This window comes from Ovis canadensis, chromosome 3, assembly GCF_042477335.2.
Source record: "Ovis canadensis isolate MfBH-ARS-UI-01 breed Bighorn chromosome 3, ARS-UI_OviCan_v2, whole genome shotgun sequence".
Taxonomy (NCBI): Eukaryota; Metazoa; Chordata; class Mammalia; order Artiodactyla; family Bovidae; genus Ovis; species Ovis canadensis.
Window position 1 is genome coordinate 218,340,457 of NC_091247.1, and position 26,732 is coordinate 218,367,188.

A 26,732-nucleotide genomic window follows, 5' to 3' on the forward strand; every position below is an offset into this window, starting at 1 on the left:
AGCCCAACAGAGCTACTCTCTCCAGCCTCGGTAGATGTTTCCAGGCTGGCCCACTTCCCCTCAACCCAGCACAGAGCCTCAGGTGGGCCCCCACTCAACTCCCCACTTCCCGGGGGTCTTGAGCAGGCTCTGCCGAGGTGTCAGCCTCCATGGGCACCTGGGCAGGCGGCCTGCAAGAACCAAACCCACACACAAGGCTGCCTGGAAGGAGAAATGCCTCAGGGAACAAGCACTGCCAGCTTTGGGGCCACCCAGAAACAGAAACACGGACACAGAACCATAGGCAGTCACAGAAAGAACAAGACAGGCATCGTAATGTACACCAACATCACCCTCTACAGGTTTCAAGGACTTCCCCAAACACCCCGATGTGTCCTCCGGACAATTCTCCCAGGCCGGCCAGCCGAGTGTTAAGGTTTATTCCCATTCTGCAGATGAGAAGCTCAAGTCCCCACAGGCAGGCCACGGCAGAGCGGCCAGGGGAACCCGCACACCTGTCGAGGCTTTTTCCACGTGTGCCCTGGGATGGCCCTCGAGACAAAGTCGGAAGGACAGAGGGTCGAGAGGAAGAGGAGATGCAGCCAGTGGTGGTGGAGAGCCAAGAAGTAAAAACTGTGTGTCCTTTCCAGTGGGGGCAGGACAGTCCTGCATTCACAGTGGGACAGCATCACAGCCTGCAGCCGTGAGTTTGTGGGGGGGTGGGGGGGCGGTGGTGTTCGTTTGTTTTCTCAAAGGGCAGAGGCTGCCAGTACAGCAAGATGGGGAGGCGCCCGGATGGGAGTGGGTGCTGGGAGAGACAGAGGTGGGAGGCGGAGGGAGGCAAGAGCAGGGGGCTGGGGAAGCAGGAAGAGAAAGCTCTTCCTAGTGCTGCAGGGTGGAATTGGAACAACCGTAATTAAGGCTTCTTTCTAACAATAGGAAGGGAGCCGGGAGGCGCTGGGTGTCAAACACAGCACCATGCTCCCCTCCCCTCCTCTCCTCTCTGTAGCGGGGGTGCCTAATGAAGCAGGCCGCCCCTCATTACCGCTTGGCTTGGCTCGGTGGTGACAGCCCTCCCAGGAAGGGAAGGCGATGGGGGAGGTGGGGGGGAGGGGGTGCGGCTGGATCCCCAGCCAGATTCCCCTCTCCTCCTGACCTCGGGTGGGCCATGGGGCCCAGAGACCATGCACCTGGGCCCAGCCCCACAGCACAGCAGCTGCAGGTTCCCGGCCAGGAGGCCCGAGATGAAGCAGAATGTGGGGCAGTTTGGTGAGGCCTGGAGAGTGAGTTCCAGCACATAGAGGACTCATCGGGTCCTGGCCAGTGGCTCCACCCTCGCTCTGGCCTCAGTTCCCCCACTTGCAAGACATAAATAACTCCACCCCTAGTCCCTAGCTCCATCTCCAGTCCCCAGCTCCATCTCTGGTCCCCAGCACTATCTCCGGTCCCCAGCTCCATCTCCGGTCCCCAGCTCCATCTCCGGTTCCCAGCTCCATCTCCGGTCCCCAGCACTATCTCCGGTCCCTAGCTCCCTCTCTGGTCCCTCACTCCACCCAGGCTACTAAGAGGAAGAGAAAGATAAAGCATCTTGAGAAAACACAAAGGGGAGCATAAGAAATGCATAAGATCACAGGATGTCAGACCCCGGAGGGATCTTAGAGACAAGCTGGTCCAAGTCCATCACTGAGCAGATGTAGTAACTTCTGCCCAGAGAGGAAGTAACTTGCTCAGGGTCACACAGTCAGCCAGCAACAGCCGGGCTGGAACCCAGGGCTCCATGCCCCTCTGCCACTCTTTCCTACCCTCCCACCTGGATCCCAGGAGCGACTGAAGAGTTAACTAGTGCACATCTCCTGTGAAAAGCAGGACTTCTGCACTTCTAGAAGCGGGGAAGGAGGCAGTCTACATAGCTGGGCCCACTGGGGGCTGGGAGGCTGCCCAGCCCCTCCACCCCACCCCACCCTGATGAGACGCGAGCTGCCTCCATCCACACCTCCATCCAGGAGGGAGGAGAGGAAACAAAACAGCGATGCTGAGAATCCTGTCGCCCCTCCTCCCACCGCTCCTGACTCACACCCACACAGGCGCCCCATCCCCGGCAGGCGGTGGAGCTCGGGGCAGGCGGAGGGGGCTCCAGGCAGAGGGGAGACGGGAGGGGATCGCTCGCTTTGGCTGCCATAAATGGTAAGGAATCAAGCACCTTGCGATCAGCTCTTCTGCCTGCATACACGTTTCTTTCCCCCACCTCCACCAGGGTCCCCACCCCCTCCCCAGCGCACCCCACCCCCCAGGCCTCAGGGCCCAGTCAGCACCGTGTCCTAAATGGCTCAGACATCCCAGGGCTCGTGCCCAGGACCCAGGCTCATCGGCCTGACAGGCTGTCACTCTGATTTGGGTCCAGCGACTTCTCGCCCGCAGGTGGGAGGCCTCCCTTCAGCAGGTGGGGGGGACAGTGACTTGGAACACACCTGACCGCCACCACCACCCCCGCCCCCGCCTGGCCACAGAGAACGCTAGGGCTGCTGCTGCTCACCGCAGGAGCATGGAAGGCTCAGGAAGGTCCTGCCAGCAGCCGCACCTTCCTTAGCTGTTCAGTTGCTCAGTCGTATCTGACTCTTCGCGACCCCATGGACTGCGGCATGCCAGGCTTCCCTGTCCTTCATTATCTCCTGGAGTTTGCTCAGATTCGCGTCCGTTGAATCAGTGATGCCATCCAACCACCTAATCCTCTGTCTTTCCTTAGAGCCCATGGCAAAGGGCCGTGGGGGTCTGCGGGCTAGGCCACCTTCACCTGTTCTCCAAACCCACCACCTGCAGTCTCCACCGACAGCGGGGGAGAAAGTCCCTGCCCACCATACTGGACGCATCAGAGCCTTTCCAGGCTTCCAGTATCACCTTATTTCTCCTGCCCCCATGTCCTCCACGCTGCCCTGCCCCCTCTCACACAGAAACTTCCATGACTGTCCCACTGCCCTGCCTTCTCCCTGGCTGTCCATGCCCTATCCTTCAGGTTCTGGAGCCCCATCCTTGCCGGCCGTCAGATATTCCCTGAGACCTGCCTCCTCCATCCAGCCTGCTCTGCTCAGAAGTCAGATGGCAGGCACTAGACACAGAGATGCAGACATCGCCCGCCAGGGTCAGGAGAGCCCCCAGCACCATCTCTGGACACGGCAGCCACTCCACGCGCGGGGTTCCCTCCAATCCCGAGGGGCAGCCACAGGCCCCCTACCCCACCCCTCCTCCTCCAAGCTCACCTCCTTCCCGGGGTCCATCCCCAGGTTCACACCCTGCTGGGCTCAGATTCCCCTTCTCACGTGCCTGCCCCTTGTCCAGGCCAGTCTGGGGGGTTAGTGAACCAGGGCTCATCATTGAGGACACATTTAGGGAATCAAGGGACTCAGCACTGAGGAAGGTCAGGACACCCCAAGGCAGGGCTGAAAAGAGCAACATGCCCACACCCACACCCCAGGGCACTGGCTGGCCCGGGCTCTGGCCCAGCGTGGTCACCGGGGAGGCGTGTGGAAAGGGGCTGACAGGCTAGGATCCACGGGGGACACCCCAAAGAGTGTCTTCCCTCTGGGGAAGCCAGAATACCTACCCCCGAGCGACTCAGACACACCCAGATGGCACAACCAGACGCTGGGCACACAGAGGAGCACCCAGGCTGCCCACCTCACCTGCGGGAGTCAGGGCAGCTGCGCAAATAGAGGCAGAGCCGCTGGCCGGGGCCCTGGGTCTCACATCTCCACCTGCTCCTGCCCTCTCTCTCCAGGAGGTGTGGAAGGCATATCTCAGAGGACGAGCAGACCCCAGGAGCGGCATCGGGCCCTGGGGAGCTGGCAGGGGGCGAGCACTTCACCTACATTCTACCCTCCCCTTCTTCTGGCATCAGCATCCGCTTTTTCTCCAGGGAATTCTCCTCCTCCCCCGTGCAGATGGCCTTGTCCTGTCAATCAGGGACAGGACACCTCTGCCCACCCCTGCCCAAGGGTGGGCTGGTGACCAGCCAGCCTCTTTCCCAGGGATGCCAACTCCTGAGCAGTGAGCCCCAAGGGTCACAAACAGCAGGAGCTGTGGCATCCTGCAGAGCCAACGGGGCCAGGCTTGCTGTCATCTGTCACCCTCTGCTTCTACTCTGTGTGTGGTCACACGACTGAAGCAGCTTAGCACACACGCACATGTAAATGCACACACACATACTTACACTATGAAAGTGTTAGTCACTCAGTCACGTACAACTCTTTGCGACCCCCTGGACTGTAGCCCTCCAGGCTCCCTCCTCTGTCCATAGGATTCTCCAGGCAAGAGTACTGGAGTAGGTTGCCATTCCCTTCTCCAAGGATCTTCCTGACCCAGGGATTGAACCCAGGTCTCCTGCGTCGCAACCAGATTTTTTACCTCTGAGCCACCAGGGAAGCTATTCGCACATGCATACATGTTTGTGTACATACATAAAACATTAGTTATACACACGTGTGCACACGCATACACATACATATCTGTGTGTGCAGCGGGGAGGAAGCTCTGAGAATGTACAATTTGTATACCTCAGGGAAGATGCAAGTGCAGAACCAGACCAGTGGAAGCTGAGGATATTTTAAAAACCCTCAGCCAGGGGAGCTTCCCTGGCGGTCCAGTGGTTAAGATTCCATGAGTTTGATCCCTGGTCAGAGAACCACACGCTGTATGGTGCAGCCAAAAATAATTGTAAAGACCCTCAGGAATTTGTCCTTCCCTCTGTGCTATCACAGCAACTTCAGACAAAGACAGATTCACGCTGGCTGTCCCTCACCCCCTCCTTCTGCTTGTACTCTCTGTATTGTCACTGAGACATACCAAGGTTAAAAGAAAAAACTCATCACTAAGGACTTCCCTGGTGGTCCGCAGCTAAGACTCTGCACTCCCAGCACAGGGGGCCCGGGCTTGATCCCTGGCCAGGGAATTAGATCCCACCTGCCGTATTTAAAGATCCCACATGTCTCAAAGTAGATCTAAGATCTCGCACGCTGCAACTAAGACCCAGCACAGCCAAAGAAGTAAATAAAAATAAATATTAAATAAAAAGAGCAGCAGAAACATTCTTGAAAAGCATAAGATGAGCAGACTTGCCCTACCACTTATGGAGACTTGTCATAAAGTATTGGGAATTGAGACGGTGTAACACATTGAAAGATGTACGGTACCCATCGGTGGGGAAGGGAGGCCTGGCAAGTGGGCAGGGGGGCGTTCAGGCAGCTGATGTTACAAGAGGAGAGGAACAGGAGCCCTGCTCACATCACACACCAATACATTCCAGATCTACAAAGCACTCAAGTATGAAAAGTAAAGCTTTCAGAAGTAAACACAGGGACTCACCTTTGATCATTCATTCAAAAATTTATGAGTGCCTATTATCTTGTGACAAGCACTGTCCTATTACCAGGGACATAAAGATGTCCCCGAGATATTATATATTTCCTAAATAATACATAAAACGTACAATCTCACAAAGAAAAGAGACTGAAAAGTTTGACTACATTAATGTAAAGAATTTGTTTATCAAAAGACCTGTGAAGAAAGTGAAAAGACAAGCTGGAAATTGTGTTTGTTCTGCACTTAGAAGACAACAGATGATTATCCAGAACATAAATACAATACCTAAATATTAGTAGGAAGTAGCAAACAACTCAGTAGGAAAATGAACAAAAACATCAACAGGCATTCCCAGCAAAGAACGACTGATAAACCTAGGAAGAGAGGTTCACGAGTAATCAGAGAAATGCAAATTTAAAACAAAACACAGCATTTTACACCCACTGTATGGGAGAATGCCCAAAATTTTCTACTTTCAATTGCCACTCCACTGGGGGAAATGTCAACCGATGCTGCCACTTTGGAAAACAACCTGGCATTCTCTGATATGGTGGAGACGCAAGCATCCTGAATCTGAGCAATGCCAATCCTTGCTGTGTTCCCTGCAGCAATTCTCCAAGTGGGGTCCTTGGATGGGCTCGACACTGAGGAACTTTATAGCCATTTGACATAGCCGGAACATTCCTGCACACAATCAGTGAGCTCAGGAATGCAGGGGGTCACCTGTGACTGCAGCTGGCTACCAGTCACACAGGACACCGCCATCCGAGCACTGGAAGGAAAAGAGCTGCTCCTTCAGAGATATTTTTGGAAGCGCTGCCCTAGAGACACTCCTGCATATGTGCACCATGAGGCTTGTTTAAGAACGCTCCCAGAAGCATGTTTGCAAAGAAGGAAATAACCCAATGTCATTACGAGAAGAACACACCGCCACACACTCACACAACAGAACCCTCCGGAGCAGCAAAAACACAGACGCTCTTATAACACACATCAACATGGATGGATCGATAAGTGTAACATTGAACTTCTTCAAAGTTCAGAAGGCTTCCACCTCTCACGAGTTTAAAAACAAGCCCAGCCAAACGACGCGGTGTTTAGGGATGCCTACACGTGCAGAAAAGCTATAAGGAGACACTTAACACAAACTGTCAGGAGGACGGTTCTCTCCAGGGAGGGTGCTGGGTCTATGGCCCAGGGAGGACCACAGAGACTTCACGGGTGGAGATAATGATCCCTGAACTGCACGGTGGGCACATGTTCGTCATATACATTTTCAAAATATATGAATTTAGATATGCTATATTACACATTTTGAAAGTTTTAAATGACCATTTTTTTGGTTAGTAAGGTAACCTGGAGGAAGCCCAAATGCCTGGCATCTCTTGTCAGCTCAGATCCTGGCCAAGCTGCCCAGCACAGCCCAACCCTGAGTGCACCAGCGCCCATGACCTGCCCTTGGAGCACCCAGGGCAGAGGGCCACGAGACCCTGCTATGTGACTGCAGGCCCAGTCGGCCTGATTCACAGCCCCAGGGACAAAGGGAGGCAGAGAAGGTATGGTCCGACTGGAGTCAGAGGGAAGGGTGCAGTGAGGCAGGGCAGCTGCAGGCCTGAGCTCTGACACCCCTGCCCTCAACCACTGCCTTCCACCCTATCCTCCATTCCCACTTCTATCCCGTATGCCTGAGAGCAGAGGACATCCAGAACTCTCCCCAGCCTAACGAGACATCTGGGGCTCTGTCCAGGCCACAGAGCCCTGCCCAGCACTGTCATGCCAGCCCTGGACACCTGACTCACAGTGGGGAGGCTCCCTGGGGGGCCATGCTCTCACTGCAGCAGGATGGTGACAACACCTGCACCCACCGGTCACCAAGTGCAACGTGCCAGCATCTCTCTACAAAGCGGACCTGGATGAGGCACACTGCCGCACCTGGGCCCCGGGACAGCCCCACAGCACAGGTGATGCTGTCACATGTGCGGAAACCCAGGCAGCAGGAGGGGCAGGAGACCCCAGCCACACAGGCCTCATTCCTGGGGACTCTGAGTCAGTAGGTCACAGGTCGAAGGGCAGGGTGTCTGTCTGTACAAAGCTGCCTGGGTGACTTGAACCTATAACCCTAGGGAAGAGCCCTGGAGTGGACAGGAAGCCCCTGAAGGCAATCACCCTAGCACACCTCCTGCATGGTACTGAGCTGCCTGACACGACAGAGAGGATTTGAACCCCACAGCCTTGCTTTCCAGGGGCTTCCCTGATGGCTCACACGGTAAAGAATCTGCCTACAGTGCAGGAGACCCAGGTTTGATCCTTGGGTCAGGTTTGATCCCTCAGTCAGGAAGATCCTCTGGAGAAGGGAATGGCTACCCACTCCAGTATTCTTGCCTGGAGAATCCCATGGGCAGAGGAGCCTGGTGGGCTACAGTCCATGGAGTCATTTCCAAGGCCTCCTCCAGGCTCTCAGGACGCCTGCCAGGACCCAAAGGAGAATATGGCAGAGCCCATATGAATGGAAGCACAAACTGACGCTGTTAAAAGAGATTTCAGGTCCCCTGAGGTCCCAGGGCTGGAGGAGGACAAGCTGGGGGTGACGGCCCTCACCCTCCCCACCACATGCCATTTTTAACGTCCCAGTACCAACCCCCCACCGCTCCTGCCGGCAGATTAGCTTTCAACTGTGAACAGGGACAATGGTTCAGAAGACTTAACTCTGCCTGACGGGTCTACCTCTGCCTCAAAGCTTCCTAACTGGGACCAAGTAAGCAGGCACATCGCAGCCAGAGGGGAGCGGCAGGCGGCTCCTAAGCTGGATTATGAGCTGCAACAGCTTGCAGCCTGAGTGGCAAAGCAAGACCTGTCATGGTGGCCACTGCCCAGAAAGCAAAACATCACTCTCCACAGAGCTCTGGCACCAAGCCAAAGAGCCCCAGCCGCTCACCAGCCCAGGAAGCCACGCGCTGCTGGCCCCGTCCAGGCTGTTATTACCCATTGTCTCCTGTGTTAAGCCCATTTCACATGTGCTGGAGACCGTCTGGATCACTCTTCTCCCTGGCCTCATCCTCATCTATCCAGCAAACTCCTATTCATCCTTCAAAACCCAGCTGTCACTGTCCTCTCTGTATCTTGTTGCTATTAAGCAGTATTAATTACTGGGTCATTGTGGCTCAGATGGTAAAGAATCTGCCTACAGTGCAGGAGACCCCAGTTCAATCCCTGGGTCAGGAAGATCCCCTGGAGAAGGAAATAGCAACCCACTCCAGTATTCTTGCCTGGAGAATTCCATGGACAGAAGAGTGTGGCAGACTACAGTCCATGGGGTCACAAAGAGTCAGACACAACTGAATGACTTTCACTTTTTTCTTTTTCAAGAAGCTCTAATTGAGACTCACTGCCCAGAACTGCAATTGCCTATCTTACGTGCCTGACTCCTCTGTCGGGCTTACAGAAGGTGCTCAATAAATGCACGCACAGCACACTAGCCACAGAGCACATTTCCACAGAAGAAAGAAAGAAGACATAATTCACAAGTGCTTTTTTATAAACTTGGACACTCTTTAAAAGAAACAAGAGGTTTTTCCCTTGCCTTTATGTCTGATGGACACATTTTGGAGAAGGGGTCAGACAGCCACCATTCCACATGGGAGAAGGGAGAGACAGGTTAAGTCAGGCTCCCAGGATGGATGCAGGGTCGGGGCCACGGCTGCCCCAGCCCAGAATGCTGGGGCGGGTGAGGGGTGCTCAGTGTCCAAGTGCCCCGGGGGGAGGACAGGCCAGGTGACCTCTCCAGCCGCGACTTCCTGGCCGGGAAAGCTGATCCGCCCTGTACGAGCCCAGTCAGCCGGTCCCCAGCGCTGGAGGCCCCTGCGCACGCAGCGGGCATTCAGGAAATAGTTGTGGCATGAGTGCATGGGCTCGATTGAGACCCCACAGCCCAGCGAGCCTGCCATCAAGTTCAGCCAAGGGCAGCCGGGCACACGGAGGCAGGGCAGGGCGAGGCCCCGTCCTCCGGGGAGGGCTGTGGAGGTGCCAGTGGCCTTTCTGTGCTCCTTCAGGGCAGCAGCAGACGGTGGGGGACAGGCCTGGGGCCTTTCCCCACCACGGTGACAGCATTTTTCCCGTTTCAGAGGGACTCTCTCTCTCTCTCCACTCTCTCCCTCCCCGCCCCCTCTTGACTGACACCAATGCTGGCTCTGACATGATTTAAAAATAGATATCAAGACAAGGAAGTTTAATTTTTAATGCTTTGGAAAGGAAGCGAACACAGCCGGCATCCCCTCGCGGCCACATGCCCGGGGCTCCGGGCGTCTGCCCCCCTCCCCCGCCTGACCCACCCCGAGGATCCACGTGGAGCTGCCCTGCGGGGAGCAGGCCGGGAGCCCCGGGGTGCGGGGCAGGGAGCCTCTCCATGCCTCCTGCTGCCAAGCTTGGCCTGTATGTCCTGCTCGGATTCTGTGCTGACCCCTCAGAGCCCACCCTCGCCTTCCCTGAGAGAAGGCAGCCCACAAACTCAGGACACGAGGCCACCCCACCCATGCCATGCACAGACCTTGTCCTGGGCATCATGGACCACGGGGCAGCCACGGCAGCCACTGGCAACCAAGCCAGGACCGAATACGAGCCCCCGAGGTGACTAGAGAGCTGAGATCACCCTGCCCGCACCCAGAGGGCAAGTGAGCAGCCTGGGGGGAGGCCAAGCTAGAGCCCTGCCCCCCCACATAGGAGAGGTCAATCAGGGCACCCCCCGCAACCCGACCCAGCCCTGCACCAGCCTTCCTCCTGCTCCGGCAGGCACCCTTGGGTAATTGGCCTTTATTAAGGAAGCAATCCACAAGGAACAGACTTTCCAAAGGGGCCAGAATGTCACCACTCTGCCAGGCATGATTTAAAGCGATGGGACAGCTCTGCCAGCCACGTGAAAAGTGACCACAATCCTCAGAAACAATCATGACAGCACCCCCAGCTCTACCTCCAGCACCCCCTCTTCCATACAAGACAGGAACTCAGTGCGTGTTGGGGGGAACAGGGCTGGGGTCACAACGTGCCATCCCAAGAAGGGGACAGAGGCCCCCAGCACTCGGAGCTCCCCCTGTACTCAGAGTTAAAAGCCCTGAGCCTTTTGTGCCCTCCTGGAGGGGCTTAGATGCACCTGATCTCTGCCTGGAGAACTCCACCAGATGGTCCCAGGAGGCCGGTGAGATTGGGGCTGACTGCCGTGGCCGGAGGACTGGTGGAAGGGCCCCTCGGGTCGGGGAAACGCCTGCCCAGCTCACTTCCTGTCCACCTCAAAGCCAGCCTTCTCTTTGGCCCTGAGGATCTGGGCAGGGTATATGCAGGCCCAGAGGAGATGAGCTTCATTCAGGCAGGCTGACCTCTACCCCACCATCTATATCAGGCCCTCAGAAATGCGGCCCCGGGTGCCAACCTGGCTAGCACCAGCTGGCTCTAGTCTGCGGTGCCAGGGGCAGACCTGAACACCACCCCCTCCTCCGCCCAGCAGGCACCCAGCAGCCTGCAGGCACCTGCCCTTTCCTGGGGAAGAGAAGGAGGCGGTGCCAGCCCCAGGGCCCCGCCTCCATCCTGCCCCCGGTGATGTCACCCCAGACCTCGCCAATACCAGCACCCCAGAAGCTCCACCCAGTGGCCAGGAACTGAGCCCACTCAGGCCTGCGATGGGGGCTGCAGTGCAAGAAGGCTGCACCCCTTCCGGCAGTGGGACTCCTCCCTGGGGGGCTCCCCCCGAGGCAGGGGGTGTAGAGACAAGAGGCGGGTCTGGAGAAGGACCAGGTAAGCTTCAGGATCTATGGGAAGATGTCTATGTATGGACTGCAGGCCTCAGGTTCAACTCTAACGCCTCCTTAGAAAAAAAAGTCTCCTTTGGGGATGTGAGCCAGGAGACTAGAGAACAGATGCTACACAATTCCTGACAATCGCTCTGGGTCCCTGAGGGCTCGGCTCTGACCGCTCACCTCCTGGCCCCCACCCTCTCACTCCCCGCTGTGCTTTCCAGGAGGACTCTCCAGGGGTCCTGCCTCATCAACAACCCCACCCGCCTTGAATCTTTCTCTCCTGACTTGGCTCTTCCCTCCGTGGCTCCCCCCATCTCAGACCCCCAAGCACCTCCCGCAGGAAGCCCCTGCCGCACTGGAGCACAGGGACCACTGGCCCAAATCCTGGCCGCACCTGCTCTTCCCCCTCCCAAGAAACGCAGTGCCCGCAACAGTCCCACACACACAAGCATTCTCTTGTGCTGATTTTCCATCTCTCCTAAGGTCCGGGCCTTATGTCATCATCTCATACACTACTAGCACGAAAGAGCTGGGTCTCTGAGACTCCAAATTTTTCCCAGCCCATAGCATGTCATGAGAAATCTGAAAATACTAAGTAACCGGAAAAGTCAGAGGCTAGGAGAGAGTGACTTCTTGCCTGGTAAAAGACAGGTGGGCGGCGCTTTCTTAACAGGAGGAGTATGTTTTCTCACTGTGACCAAAAGTGAAGGCCGTTCCACCGACCGGCTCGTTCTCCTTGGGATTAAAAGTTGCTTGTCACCCTACAGCTAAGCAACTAGGGCAGCCTGCTCCACTGACAAGTTTGAGAACTGACTTCTCCTCCCCTTCAAGTGGGATGTGGGAACCCCTACCCCACGTTTGAATTTTGTGCACTGATCCTTCGTCCATTCACCCACAAACACATAACTATTAATAGTGCCTTCTACGCGCAGGGCCAAGGTCCCTAAATTCTTGGAGAAATGAAGGGGCGGTCATACCTACTCCGGCCAGAAGGTGGCGGGGTGGGGGTGGGGAGGAGCGCAGCTGAGTGGGAGGTACTGGCCAGGGCAGGGTGTATCCCATGAGGGTCTTTCTAGCAAGAGAGGGGCATGGGCAGAAAGGCAGAAAGGGAGGTCGAGACCATGAACAAGGGCAGAGAGGGAAGCGAGCGGGCCGCATTTGTGCAAATCCGCGGGCACCAGAGAAATACACACGGGTGCTTGACTGACACAGATGCTGGCAGACGAGCCAGAGGACCAGCAGCAGCTGCCCAAAGGCGGCCCCAGAACCATTCCTGACATTCCCATGGATCTGCCCCAGTCTCCCCTCACCACGGGGCAGGTAACACCTTACAGCCGTGGCCAGAGGACCCCAGGCCATGAAGGTGTCTGGGGAAATCCTACTCAGACCATCTCAGACCAAGTTCCTGGGAAGAGAAGAGACGGGGGCTCCCTCCCCAGAGTGAAGACAAGCAGGTGGGACGTCCCGTAACTAAGGAGGTGAGGCTGTGAGGGAGACCATCACAACTGCCCACTCCCACTGGACTGCAAAGGAAACCAGTCCTTGGGGATAAAGTGATTTGCCCAAGGTCACACGAAGAGCTAATGCAGAACCAAGGCCGGAGGCCAGGCTTCTTCCTGCCCTAGCCTGAGCCCACCCCATCTATGAGAAAACTCACCCTGCCCAACCCTACACACCCACAAAAGTTTTCCAGGTCAAGTGGGCCAGTTCACACCAACTCTTGACCACCAAAGCACACTGCGCCCAGCCCACTGCACTGAATGACTCCCCTGCCCCACCCTCCCCCGGGGACTCCTCCTGGACCGTGGGCAGCTGACAGCCTCCAGGAGGCAGAAGGACAGCCCTGGGGCAGAGCCAAACATCTGTGCTGACTACATACATCTGGGCTCTGGAGGAGAATGGCGAAGGCAGAAGTTGAGCTAAAGAAAGAACCAGATATGAATGTAAGAAGTTTTCAGATTCGCCAAACTAGGATAGATATTTCTCATGCACACAGGTAAGGGAGGAGAACAGCAGACGGAGAATAATTCTGAGCCGCCCCACCCTCTAACACCTCCCCTGGAACATCATCTCTCACCAAGGATGGGGCACGCCCTTTGTCCCTTCCAGTCTCCGGGTTCCACGGCCAGAGCACATGGTTGGCCCGCTCGCAGTCCACTGCAATCCCTCAAAAGCAGCTGCCGCCACCCGATGGCAGCACCCCTCCCACATCCTCCTTCTCCCCGCAAGCCCCAGCTCCTGGGGGTGAGGGTTGGGCAGAGCTGCAGGCCACTCAGAGGCCCCCTTGGGCTGGGACAGGGGGCCCCCCAGCTCTTCCTGGGATTCACTGGAAGGAGGGGGAGGGGCGTGACCTCCACCGCTAGCCCACCTCACGCCCATAGAACACAGCAGACTGTGTTCTCCAATATGCAAGAGGAATACAAGAAGAAACTCGGAAAACCATGTGCACTTCTGCCTGAATTCAACTCAAGGTCACAGCTGTTAAAAACACCGACCCCCACACCTATATCTGCACAGGGCCCAGTTGGAGGCACGGGTTTCTTGGGGACGGGGGTGGCGTGGAGGAGGTGGCGGCAAACTTCAGCAGCCTCCTAGGAGTAGAACAAGTCTCTCCTGGAAGAGTTGCAGTCTCCATTCAGCCACCAAGGAGAGAGAAAGATGTATGAGAGAGGGAGGGAACTGTGTTTTAAGACCCACTTACCACTGTGCAGAGAGCAGGGCCATGCTGCTGGTAGAGGGTATGTGCTTAAGCAAAGAGGAGAGCCCACGGCAGGTGAGACACTCGGAAGGACTTACCCAGAATATCAGATTGAAGAGGAACATCGCGTACTTGAGGCAGCACAGGCAGCCCCTGGCCATGTTGCACTTCTTAAATTCTAGGAGGAAAACAAAGGACAGGTCCAGATAAAACACCACGTACTTGCTGCCTTTGGGCGCATTGTACTTGTCGGTTTTCACGCCGGCCTCGGCGTGGCTCTGGCCGCGGGAGCCCGCGGTGCCGTAGAAGGCGCCGGCCGTGAAGCCGCGGCCGAACGGGCGGCCCGAGGTGGACGGCTTGGCAAAGTCCGAGTCCTTGCTGTCCAAAGATGGACTCCGGTGGATCGAAGAATCCTCGCTACTCGACTTCTCCATGCTCGCGTCGCTCCCGGCGGGCGCGGGGGGCGGGGGGCATCGCTCCCGGAGTGGCACGGAAGGGGCGCCCGAGAGGGGCGCTGGGCTGCGAGCGGGTCGGAGGAGCCTCGCACGCCCCGGCTCAGCCCCCGGGCGCGCCGCCGGCCGGACTCCGCGCTGGAGCCGGGGTGGGGGTTGTGGGGGTGGAGGGGTGAGGGCCTCGCTTCCCACCGGCCGGCCCGGGAGGGCTCTGCGGCGCGGCTTGGCTGCACGCGCGCTCCCCGGGCGCCGGCTTGCCGGCGTAACTTAGCGCCTCTGAAGAGGCTGCGATTGTATTTCTCGAACCCAAACGTCAGCTCGCCTCCCAGGCGCTGCACCGCCGCTCCACACGAGGCACCGGGGCGCCGGGCTCGGGCTCCAGGGCACACCTCTCTCAGTCTCAGCCCGGCCCGGCCACTTTGCGAGAGCCCGCCTCCTCTCGCTCCGCGACTTTGCGGAGCTGCCCCGGGGCCCTGGGCTGCCGGGCGCGCGCGGCGGCTAGTGACGAGGGATCCGCCGCAGCTGCAACCACCGCTGGGCTCCCCCTGCGAAATCCCGGCCCGACTCCCGACTCCCGACTCTGAAATCTCCGGAGCCCCCTCCCCGGCCCTCGGCCCCGCCCCCTGGTTTGCATTCGGCCAATGAGCGCCAGGCCTGCAGGGGGGCAGCCCCCCTCCCCGATGACACCACGGCTTTAATGGGATTAGCGTTCTGCCGGGTGCCTACACCAGTGCGCCTCGAGCCCAGATAAATGTCAAGGGCTCCGGAGCCGCGGTGAACCAGAACCTTCACTGCAAGGCGCTGGCCTCTTCCAGAGGAGAAAAGGGGGTGGGAGGGGAGGGCAACGGCCGGAGGGACCGCGATCCAAGGAAACCAGAGGAAAGGGCTGGGGAGGGCTACAGGGGACAGAAGCGCGGCCACAGTCGAGCTGTCCGCCGCCCCATGTGTCCACGGGGCCTTTCCGAGCTGGGGGCACACGGTCTGCGGGCTGCACACACACAGAGGCTGGTGCGTCTGCACACGTGGGTCTGGCTGGGGCACGCGGGGAGACGGGGACCGCAGGGGAGGCGGGAGGTGTGGGAAAGGCGCCGGCGACCCGCGCCGCCCGCCCCGCCCCCTTCCGCGCACGCGCGCGCGGACCCGCGGCTCGGGAGGCTCCTGCAGCTGCGCGAGCTCCCCGCACCTACCCACCCTCCCCTGCCCCACGCTCCGGGCAAGACCCCATCCGGCTGAGAAGAGTAGACGGCCCAGGTAGGGTCCTGCCTTGCCCCTCCGAATCCTTCCTCGCCCAGGGTGACACCGGGGTGCGCGGGGGCTACCGGATGCCCAGGGCGCAGCACCAAGAATGCTCTGGCGGAGGACTTGGGAGCATCCAGGAGCCCTGCATCCTACCGCGAAACACCAGCTGCGCCCCGGGCTCGCGCGGAGGTCTGCACTGCCCAGTTAGCAAATAGAACCAGAAGACGGGGTTGGGCGGGGGAGGGCATCTCTCTTTTCGCCACCAGCCAGAGGGTGAGAGAGCCCCAGAGCACCCCGGCCCTGTATCCCACGCCCAACACCGCGCCTGGCCGCCGGGAGGCGCTGCGTAGGGTAGCTGACTCCGGTGTGAGTGGGCCATGTCCTCCCGGGATCCCATCAGACATTTACTCCACACCTGCTCTGTGCTGAGCGCCCAGAGGAAAATGTGTGAGGTGTGCAGCTCCTGCCCTTCAGGTACACAAGATCCATCCAGGAAGGCAGGAAGACCTCAATCACCAAGACGGCGGGCAGGAACAAGAGCTACCATGCTGCTATGGCCGAGGGGGACATTCATTCCGACCAGACCCTCATCACAGATGTTCCGCAGGGCCGTAGGCTGCTTGCTGAGTCTGCATCTCAGAACTGGAGGCAGGGCGGCATTCCGGGGTGCAGCCACTTATTCTGAGGGCACCTCAGCTTCTTTAAACGGACCAGCAGGGGTGCTACTATTCCAACCCCCTTCCCCATTCACATGGCAACCCAGAAATGGAACCCAGTGTGCGTCACAGCCATGGCAACTTGCCATCCCCTGGTTGGGCACTGCGGTCCCATGGGTGCTGTGCACACGGTGGGGGCAGATGTCTGGCTAACTCTGATGGGCCCCCCGGCCACCCGACTGGACTGACTAACGCCTCTTGTCCGCTTCAGCCTGGACTAGCTCCGGAGGGCTCCCAGCTGCACTTCATTCGCACCACATCTCTTCTTTGATGCAGGAGAGATCATACCAGCTGGAGAAACCTGTTTTTCACTCTGAGCTGAGATTTTAGTGTGTGATCAGGGTGAGGTAGTTCACCTTTCTGAGGTGCCATCTCCTCCTCTTTAAACTGGGGTTCACAGAGACCACCCCCTAGAGGAGTGGGCCAGTGTGAGAACCATCTGACGACGCTGAGTGCTGTCCAGGGGCTGTCATCGCTAGTCTCGGGATGGGCACTTGGAGTAAGTTAGGGCCCCCAGGCTGGCCCTCTCTGCCTTCTAATTTCCTTTCAACTTGCTCTTCTCCCCAACTCACACTGTCCTGGACTGTTCCACACTCATTTCCGATTATACGTGGATTCCTGCCAGTAACTACTTCCTCAGCAACTGACGCCCTGGGGGGAGCAGGGGGGCCAGGGGCAGGACCACAGGCAGGTAGGAGAGGAGGAGGGGTTGTCCAATGTAACCAGAGCTCTGCTCTGCTCCCTCCTGGCCTTGCTCGTCAAAAGGGCACTGAAGTCCCAGTCGTTGGCTGACCCACAAAGCCTCAGTGAGGTTCCACGAGGGCATGCAACTTAGTCTTGATCAGAAGAAAAACCGCAACGCCGATATACAAGTCCCCAGTGTATCCCAGGCACCAAGCGTCAGCCACAATCACCCACGGAATCCTCAGACAAGCCCGCGGGATCGAGATGGTTATCACCTCATTTTGCAGTTAAGGAAACGATGCTTTCAAAGCCCATGCTCTTCACTCCCTTGAGCTCTAAACCCAGTTCTGCCCTTAGGAATCTGCCAGTCTAACAGACAGAATCTGAAAGCATAACAAGGATGGGACTTCCCTGGTGATCCTGTGGCTAAGAGTCTGAGTTCCCAATGCAGAGGCCCCAGGTTCGATCCTTGGCCTGGGAATTAGATCCCACATGCTGCAACTATTAATAAGAGTTCCATGCCACAACTAAGACCCAGTGCAGCCAAATAAATAAATTTAAAAAAATAATAAAAGCATAACATGCAGCCTAGTGAAAGGTCATTAGCAGAAGGAGCTGAGTAAGGGGCAAAGGGAAGGGGGCTGGTCAGGGCAGTGCTGCTGGACCGACGGTCAGCAAAGGGGAGCCCCTAGCTGCCATCCCCTGGTTAGGCACACCAGTCCTGTGGGTGCTGTGTACACGTGGGGGGCAGATGTCCAGTTAATTCTGATGGACCCCACGGCCACCCGACTGGACTGGCTAACGCCTCTTGTCCACTTCAACCTGGACCAGCTCCAGAGGGCTCTCAGGTGCACTTCATTCTCACCACGTCACTTCTTTGATGCAGGGGAGATCATACCAGCTGGAGAAACCTGTTAGATCAGCCCTGCATGATCTTGTGGAGGGCTAGAAGAGGAAGGGGTGCAGGGAGAAGGCAGTCTGCAAGACAGGAAGCAAGTCCCTGAAAAGAAGCAGCTCTGGAAAAGCCGGAGAGGAGCCACGGGAAGGCAGTTTCAGCTAGCGGCTTTGTCCTCCATCTACCACGAAAAGACCATGCATCCATAATAGATGGCTCATAGCGGGCAGGACGTCCAGGGACACTGGGAGAGACAAACATGAGGACGTGGCTGTAGGCCCTAAGGAGTTTGAGATGCAGTGAACAGACCAGGCTTCCACCCCACTCCAGACCATCCCTGGAGAAGCCCACACACAGCAGAGGGACAGAGCGTGCACGAACCACAGCGTGCAGAGTGAGCTCGGCACAAAGCTGGAGCACGGCCCCCCCTGGAGAAGGGCCAGCCGGGACAGGCGAGGCAGGGACCAGGGAGGGCATGGTTAGGCGGCCTTCCAGGGGCAGCGAGGAGACGGGGCCTGGGGGTGCGTCACAGTGAGCTACCTGTGAGGCCTCACATGACACACGGGGAGTCTGGGCTTCATCTTGGGGCTTCTCAACCAGCGGGGAATGGCACAGACTCAGGGCCCTAGGAACCGGGCCTGGCAGCAGGGTGGAAAGGCGAGGTCAGGTGCTGTGCTGACTCTGTTTCTTGGACTTCAGGCACAGAGGGAACAGCGGAGAGAGACGGTGATGGCAGACAGCATCCCCCCTTCCAGGTCCTCATCGACTCGCCGGGCTCAGGAGAGCTGGAAGGCACAGACTGCCCTTGAGGATCTCGGAGCATGTGAACAAGGCAGAGCTGCCTTTTTTTTTATTATTAAACAACAATGACAAAAAGTGAAGCAGGTACAGAATTCCCAGAGGAATGAAGAGACGTGAATACGTGAAATCTCTGCTTCACAGCAGCTGGGGAGGTGAGGGCTTCAGAGTGAACACCAAGTTCTTGGCCTCTCCTTGCACTTCTTGGGCCTCTGGGCTCTCGCCCACCTGCACACATCAGAGCTGACGGGCCACATAGACTCCCTCTGGTCCTACACTGAGGTCTCTGTATCTGACAACATGTGTGGCTCGTGAGGCATCCTGGACCTCTGAGGTTCAGATAAGGCGGCCCCACCGGAATTTAGGTGAGGCGGGGAGCACTTGCTATCCAGAGGGCTGCCCTCGGAGGAGAAGGGGGACTTAATCCCCTCACCTCAATTTTTTAAACTCCAGAATTGAGATCATCTTCAGCAATATATTGCTAAGCAAACAGTTTATGGATAGATGGCATCAGAAGGAAAGAAGGATGGGTAGATGAACAGATAAAAAAGATGTAGGGTACGTGGAATCTAAAAAGTCACGATACAAATGAACTTACAAAACAGGAAAAGATTCAGACTTGGAGAACAAATTTCCAGTTGCTGGGCAAAGGATGAGGGGAAGAGATGGTTAGGGAGTTGGAGGTGGACATGTACACATGGCTAAATTTAAAATGGATAACCAACAAGGACTTATTGTATAACACAGGGAACTCCATTCAACGCTATGTGGCAGCCTGGATGGGAGGGGAGTTTGGGGGAGAATGGACACATGGGTGTGTATGGCTGAGTCCCTTCACTGTTCACCTGAAACTATCACAACATTGTCAATCGGCTATACCCCAATTTAAAATTAAATTTTTTTTAATTAAAAAAAAAAGATATGTATACAATGGAACACAACTCAGCCATGAAACAGACCCTGCCATTAATGACAACACAGACGGACCTCACGGGTTAAGTGAGACAAGTCAAAGGGAGAAAGACAAATACCAGGTGATCTCACTCATATGTGGGATATCAAACAAATAAACAGTGCAAAACAAGCCACAGACACAGAGAACAGAACAAGGCTATGGGGGTGTGGGAGGGGGTCAGCGGCGTGGTGACGCATGGGAACCACACTCCTGGTGCTGAGCAGCCGCAGAGCACACAGAAGTCAAAATACCATGCGGTACAGGTGAAACTTACATGTTATAAACCAAAGTCACCTCCACGAATGTTCAAAAGAAAGAGGTCGAGGGAAGGATGGAGAGGCCCCTGGCAGGGGCCACACCCCAGGATGTTCACAGGAAGGTTCACCCAGCAGGGGGAGGTGAGGAGGGTCCAGGGTGGGGCAGAGGCAGAGAGGGAGGGGGAAGAGGCCTCCTATTTGCTGTAGAAATTAAATAGCTCCAGGTCAAGAGTCACCAGACTTGGCTAGGATTCACGAAGGACCATGGTGATGGTCAAGGGTTGGGGAAGAAAGGAACTAAAGGTCAATGAGGCCCTGTCATTTGGATCAACAAGCATAATTCTTACAGTAGCTATGGTCCCAGTCCCCAACTGATCAAGAGGTAACTGAACAGAGAAAGATACAAGACAATACATAATCAATATAAAGTGTTCTTTGGCTCAGATTCTAAGGGCAGGTGCTGGTGGGTCCTCCTAAGGGTTTACCTGGGCCTCACCTGTCTTCTGAGCCCCGAGCATGTGTACCTAGACCCTGTGCTTGGCAACCCCCAAGTGGCTGTCACGAGGGCAGCTCCAGTCTCTCAAGCCCCATGGGACTGACATCGACCCTGCCTCTGCCCGGCGCCTCTGGCAGCACTTCTCAATAAATGGCCTAAACACCCATCCCAGCGCTTACACCGGAGCGCCCCACCTCCAATCAAACAAAAGTCCATCCGATGAGCCACGTTCTTCTCGCTGGCTCCACAGGCACCACCCTGGGCCAGCTCCCTCACAGCTCGGGGAGGATTCTCCTTCCCATCCCTTCTCCAGGGAGCGGTCACCCCATCTTCTCATTCACCCTGCCCTCTTATGGCCCTTAGTGTCTTCTGTTTTGCTGATATTGCGGTCGTGTGTGTGTGTGTGTGTGTGTGTGTGTGTGCGCGCACGCGTGCGCGCTGTTCTACTTTTCTACCACAATCCACAATCCTAAAGCGACTTCAGAGGTCTGGCAGGCCTGGCCCCGCCCCTCGTTCCAGCCCACTGTGCTCCCGCCAGCGAACCTTCAGAGCCCACCCTCCTCAGAGACTTTGCCGTGGCTGCTCCCTCCGCCTGGAATGCTCTTCCTCAACCCACCACCTGAGGACACGTCCCTGAGCTCTGGTGAGTTCTTCACAACAGCCCCTTCCGCTTCTCTGCCTCCTCCCCGCCCCTGCCGTCTGAATTAAAGCCTGAATCCTCAGAGCCCCCTTCCCTCCCTTGCAGCACTTTTGTCGGCTTGGAAGCACATGTTTACCTGGGTGACAGTCTGCTGTCTGGGTCTCCGACCCGACCAGAAGCCCCAGGGCAGCAGGGGCTGTATCCAGGACAATGCCTGACCAGCAGCGGGACCACTGAGTGATGATGAACAAGGAGGCGCTCAAAGCAGGGGTGCGTGGGGATGGGTGACCACCATCACCGGGAAGGGCTTCCTGGGTCCCACCTGAGGAGCACAGCTTCAGGATGCCGGTTACCCGCGTGACCTCTGGTTCCTCAACTGCAGGGCAAGAAGCCTGCACTGGTTGCTTCTCTAAGGCTCTTAACAGCGCCGAAACCTCCCCACCCAGTGACATGGGACCCAACCTGCTTCTCATTCAGGACAGGGCAGGGCAGGAGGAAAAGCATCTTGGTGGGCAAAGGCTGGCGAAGCCAGAGGGAGAAGACTATCAGGACGTGCCAGCAGAAATGAGGCTTCACGGGACGTGAACTGCAAAGAGCAGCAGGGTGGAGCAGAAACAACTCCGGATGCCAGTGCACCCACCCTTGCCCACTCCCTCTCCATCCCCTGAATCCACTTAGCTAAACTCCCCCAGGACAAACCTCCCCGGTCTTCCCCGCCCCCACTCTTGGCACCTCCCTCCTCCCCGCCACCACCTCCCACCCCGCCTGCCCATGTCCACAGTGGGGCTGGGGCCCATGCTTAGAGCACCAAGGCACCCGGGTCCATCCCCTGCCCCGCACCGAGCTGCCTGCTCAGTGCCATCTGGCCCCAGACCTGGAGCCCTCGAGTGCGAGGCTCGTCTTTGTACCCCAGAGCCAGGGCCCAGCACTCAGGAGCCATGAAATCACCGCTGAACACACGCAGGGAGAGGGCGGGCCTCCTGGGGGCCTGGAGCAAGATGACAGAAGGATGGGCCCTGCCTTAGGGCAGGTGGGGGGGAGGGGCATGGTGAGCGCTGCCATGCCTCCTCTCTGAGCAGGCTTACAGGGTGGGGGCGTAGGCTGGGGGCCCACCAGAGAGCTGCCCAGCCTGGGCTCTCGGGCCCTTTTCTCCAGGCAAGTCCCAAACAAGTGCCCCAAGTCCAACCAAGCATCCCAGTCAGGTCTCCCCAAGGAGGGCCTGCTGCACACGCGGGCACTTACCACACCAGCCCCTTCCAGACTCCCTGAGCCAGGAGCACCAGTAATGAGCACTTATCACGGAGGGCAGGCGGCTCCCGGAGGTGAGATAAGACCAGCTGCAGGCACCGGGCAGTGTGGTGAAGCCCCAAGGCTACCGCCATGCACCAGTGGAATTTCCTGACCCAGCAAATCCAAATATTCCTAAACCGCTCCGTGGAGGGCATTGACTGGCCGGCCGGGACGGTGCGCTCTCTGACCCAGGGGCCGGCCTGGGCAGGGGGGGCTCACGCAGCTGGGACCCTCCCCCAGTTCAGGAGCTGCCGCCCCCCCTCCCCCTGCACTGAACACAGATCCAGTGCAGGAAGAGCAGACGGCACAGAGATGCTCTTGAGAAGACGGAGAAGCTACAGAGGCCGGGCCCCCGCCGGCTCTAAAGCCACGAGGGACGGGAGCCTGCACACACACACACACACACACACACATCCCCTACTCCCAGCCGAAGGGAACAAGAGGCACAGGGTGGGGGTGGACAGTGGTGGGGAAGCCCCACTAGGGCATTCCTGTCGGGAAGAACTGGGCTGTCTGAAGACTCAGAGGTCTCAGGGCCTGAAGCCACGTGGTCTCTGGACCACCAGCCACTCTGTACTGTAAGGCTTCCTCCCCTGTGCCCACTCAGGCTTCCCTGAGTCCAGGCGGCCGCCGCTCAGGGTGCCGCCCGCCCAGGGGGCCTCAGGGAAGCATCTGGTCCACCCCAGACCTGGAGGCATGTCTCTCACCTCAGAGTGCTTGAGGTGAAGACGGTCACAGACCACACGCTCTAGTCTGCTGTTCGGGCTACTAAAACCCTCAGGAGAGTCCTTTCGGCAATGTCTAGGTTGCTCTGGCAGATGGCCACTCCGGTCGTAACCTAGCCGCACGCGATACAGACCCAGACTCGTTCAACCCTCACACAATGCACGCAGCCCCCCAGCCCGCCTCCCCCGCTTCCCGACATCTACTCACCTCAACCCGTGCATCGGACACCCCCCACCTCTGCCCTCAGCCTCTCCCGTGGGTGTTCATCTTGCTAGCTCACCACCATGTGTCCTCTCCCCAGAGGCCCTCTCTGGGGTCACCGGCCAGCTTTGGTCACCTCCTGAACCCTGGGGAGCTCAGATGTCCAGGCTGGAGCTCAGAGAATGTGGCTGGGCTCCGCGAGGCCTGAAGCGTCTGGGTGACTGCGTGTCACTCACCCCCAAGCTCCGGCCCCGAGGGGCACTTCCATGTCCCCGTCAGGCCAGGCGCCAGGGCACACCTGCTTGTCCCCTCCCCCACCTGCTGCCGGAGGAAATGCCAGCCCGCGGCCCCGAGCAGAGGGCTCCTCACTCCTAACAGAGATCTCTCCTTACGCCAAGAGGTTTGCCCGGGCCCAGGGCTGGACCCTGCTCCTATGTATGGAGGCAGACATGGAGCCATCCCTCAGGCACAGGGGGAGGAAAGAAGTCAGGTGCAGGAGGGGCCCTCAGGCTCTAGGACCACCCAGCCAGAACAAGAGCCAGCCCCCTTCCCAACCCCAGTCGACATGGGACACATTCTGGGAAATCCTAGGGAACACGCCGACATCCCCAGCACCGCTCTGTGTCAACCCCAGTCAACGTGTCCCCAGGCTCTGACCTCACACAGCAGGAACCAGGGGCAGGTGCCAATAACAGAGGCCGAGGCCCCGACCCCAAGACCCCGGCCGTAGCAGAGTAAGGATGATGACCAGGGTGGGCTGTCCACGTCTAACGGCCAGCTCTCTGGGGCAAAGCCAAGATCTGTGGTGCTCACCACCTTCCATAGTGTAAATATTCCCCGTGGCCAGTTTCAAGCTACTCGTGGTGTGACAAATAACTGGCAATGTTCCTGCTTATTTACTACCAGGCTCTTGACCACTGGGACAGCAAGGCTTTGGTCAAGCCCTGCAACAGCCCAGCTCCCTCCACCCAGGGGAAACTCCAAGCCAAGGAGAAGAAAGCTAGTACCCTGCTCATCCTCCCAAGAGAAGTCACATGTCAGGGTGGGGACAGGAGTGGACACGTCATGGGGAGGGTCCTGGGATCCCCCACAGGTGGCCTAACGATCCAGAAAGACCACGGACATTGGCTCCTAGACTATGGTGACCCTCTCAGGTAAGACAGGCTTGTGGATTCCCTAGGGGCTCAGATGGTAAAGAATCCGCCTGCAGTGCAGGAGACCCAGGTTCGATCCCTGGGTTGGGAAGATCCCTGGAGAAGGGAATGGTTACCCACCCCAGTATTTTTGTCTGGAGAATCCCATGGACAGAGGAGCCTCGTGGGCTACAGTCCATGGGGTCCCGCAGTCCGTGGGGTCCCGCAGAGTCGGAAGCAACTGAGCAACTTTCACTATTACTGCTAAGGTAAGTCAGGCCAGGTCCCCGCTCTGCTCCAAACCCTCTAAAGGAGCCCATCTCTCCCAGAGTAAAAGACAAAGATCTCACAGTGTTTTCTCAGTCGACACACACGTCCACCTCCCTCCTCCCTCCACTCGGTCCTTCCTGCTGCTTCTCACGGGAGAGCCTTTACACTGGCTGTTCTCTCCTCTGGACACTCCTCGTCCAGGTGTCTCCTTGACCAGCTCCCACCTCCTTCACAGCTGCCACCTCCCCAAGGGCTGCCTGCTGAGCTCCGTACCTCCCCAGCGTGCCCAGCATCACCGGGCCCTGCTCTTTCCACAGCACTCAAACCCATCATTCAGCGCAGTTTGCTTTATTAACTGATGGTTTACGATCTCTCTTCCCCACCAGGACTAAGCTTCACGAGGGCAGGGGTTTGCTGTGTTTCACGAATTGCTGATTTTCCACGGCCAAGAGCAGCTTCACACGTGACAGACCCAAGCGCACGCGTGCTCAGTCATCCAACCCTTGCGACCCCGTGGACTGCAGCCCACAGGGCTCCTCTGTCCACGGGATTCTCCAGGCAAGAATACCGGAGTGGGCTGCCATTTCCTCTTCCAGGGGATCTTCCACACCTGCATCTCCTGCATTTGCAGGCAGATTCTTGTACCACTGAGCCACAAGGGAAGTCCCTTACACATGGCAGGTATCCAGTACACATTTGGTGAGTCAAGGTAAGGCCAGGCCAGGGGAGGTGTCTGCCAAACCCAAGAGGAGGTGGGTGGGGAGCGAGGGGCCCAGTGGTCAGCGTCCACCTGGCTGGGACTCAAGGTGCCCTTGACCTGGCACCCCACCCCTGCATCTCCTTTTCTCATTTAGGCTGCATGGGAGCCCCACGTGGCTAACTCTGAGCAGTACCAAGGGTCAGGGCCAAAGAGGATGCCGGGTCTGACACCCTCTGACCCTGCAGTGGGAGGCCCTGCGGTCCAGTCCGCGGCCTTCCCCAAAAGGTCTCAGGAAAGACAAACTCCCTGCTTCCCCGTCTGTACCTGCCACACCTGAACCCCCAGCCTTGCGATCGATCAGGAGACGCCCCCAAAGAGCACTGTCCACCCACGGGTTAGAGCCACTGATACCCCAAATCCAGGCAGCTGCCCCATCCCGCCTCAGCGGGTGCCCCACACGCACAGCGGCCAGCTCACTGGCTATTTTAAGCTCCACGGCCCAGCTGCAGCACACTGCCCAGGCAGGCTGGTGGCCTGGGGAGGAGGCAGGGGCTGCTAACTCATGGAGGAGCGCTGACCTGGGGAGCTCCGAGAGGGCTGGGCATCTTCTGCGACCACACTCCCTCCAGGAGGGACTGGAAACTCCCGTCCACACCCTCAAAAGCACCAGCCGTGAGAAAGTGAGTCCAGGGCTGCCCGGGCACGCCCAGATTCCACTGCTGAATGTGACCCCTGAGTCTCCACATCAGAATGAGTGCTAGCCCCACCCTGCCTGCCCCCAGAAATGCCAACGCACTGGAGCTCCCGCTGCACCCGCTCTCTGGGGCCCAGCGACGCAAGACAGGCCACACTGTAGACCGAAGACTTGGGGACCATTCACCCCCGAGCCCGCAGCCCCTTCTCCACATTGGTCTCCCCAGCGGCAGCTCAGTGTTGGCTCACAACCACACTCAACAAACCCTTGTTGACCAAATGGTTGCTTCTAAATGTGTTCTCAACCACATGGGATGGAAGCACGAGAGACACAACCCAGTCTTGACAGCTGGTATCAGTATCAACGCTACTAAGTACATTTCTGCCAGCCCCATGGGGCACCAAGCCTGACGATAAAGACCACAGGACTGGGCTTCAACTGGTGGCTCAGTGGTAAAGAATCTGCCTGCCGATGCAGGAGACACGGGTTCGAGCCCTGATCCCAGAAGATCCCACATGCCAAGAGGCAACCAAGCCTGTGCCCGACAACTACTGAGCCTGTGCTCTAGAGTCTGGGAGCAGCACCTACTGAAACCCACGCGCCCTAGAGCCTGCGCTTCGCAGCAAGGGAAGCCGTCACAGTGAGAAGCCCGAGCACCGCAAAGAAGACCAGCCCCCGCTCACCACATCTAGAAAAAAGCCCGTGAAGCAGCAAAGAGACAGTACAGCAAAGAAAATTTAAAAATAATAATTAAAAAAAACACGGAACCAAGGA

The 26,732-nt window shown here is 57.8% G+C and overlaps 1 protein-coding gene and 1 long non-coding RNA gene across 8 annotated transcripts in view; one reads left to right on the forward strand and one right to left on the reverse strand.

The window, feature by feature from the left end:
* TSPAN9 (tetraspanin 9) overlaps positions 1 to 26,732 on the reverse strand; it is a 190,586-nt gene that overhangs the window by 64,659 nt on the left and 99,195 nt on the right. For 3 of the 7 annotated variants that reach the window (XM_069581499.1, XM_069581501.1, XM_069581504.1), the window contains one exon: positions 13,911 to 13,990. In XM_069581499.1, the coding sequence (XP_069437600.1) occupies positions 13,911 to 13,973 (63 nt within the window). In that variant the 5' untranslated portion in view covers positions 13,974 to 13,990. Of the gene's footprint in view, positions 1 to 13,910; positions 14,532 to 18,338; positions 18,584 to 23,167; positions 23,470 to 26,732 lie in introns of those variants that run through there. The other 4 variants (XM_069581503.1, XM_069581500.1, XM_069581502.1 and 1 more) reach the window with 4 other exon arrangements.
* On the forward strand, positions 15,468 to 19,514 carry LOC138436042 (uncharacterized). The gene is made up of 2 exons (XR_011255322.1): positions 15,468 to 15,515; positions 18,498 to 19,514. It is a non-coding gene; the product is annotated as an uncharacterized lncRNA (long non-coding RNA).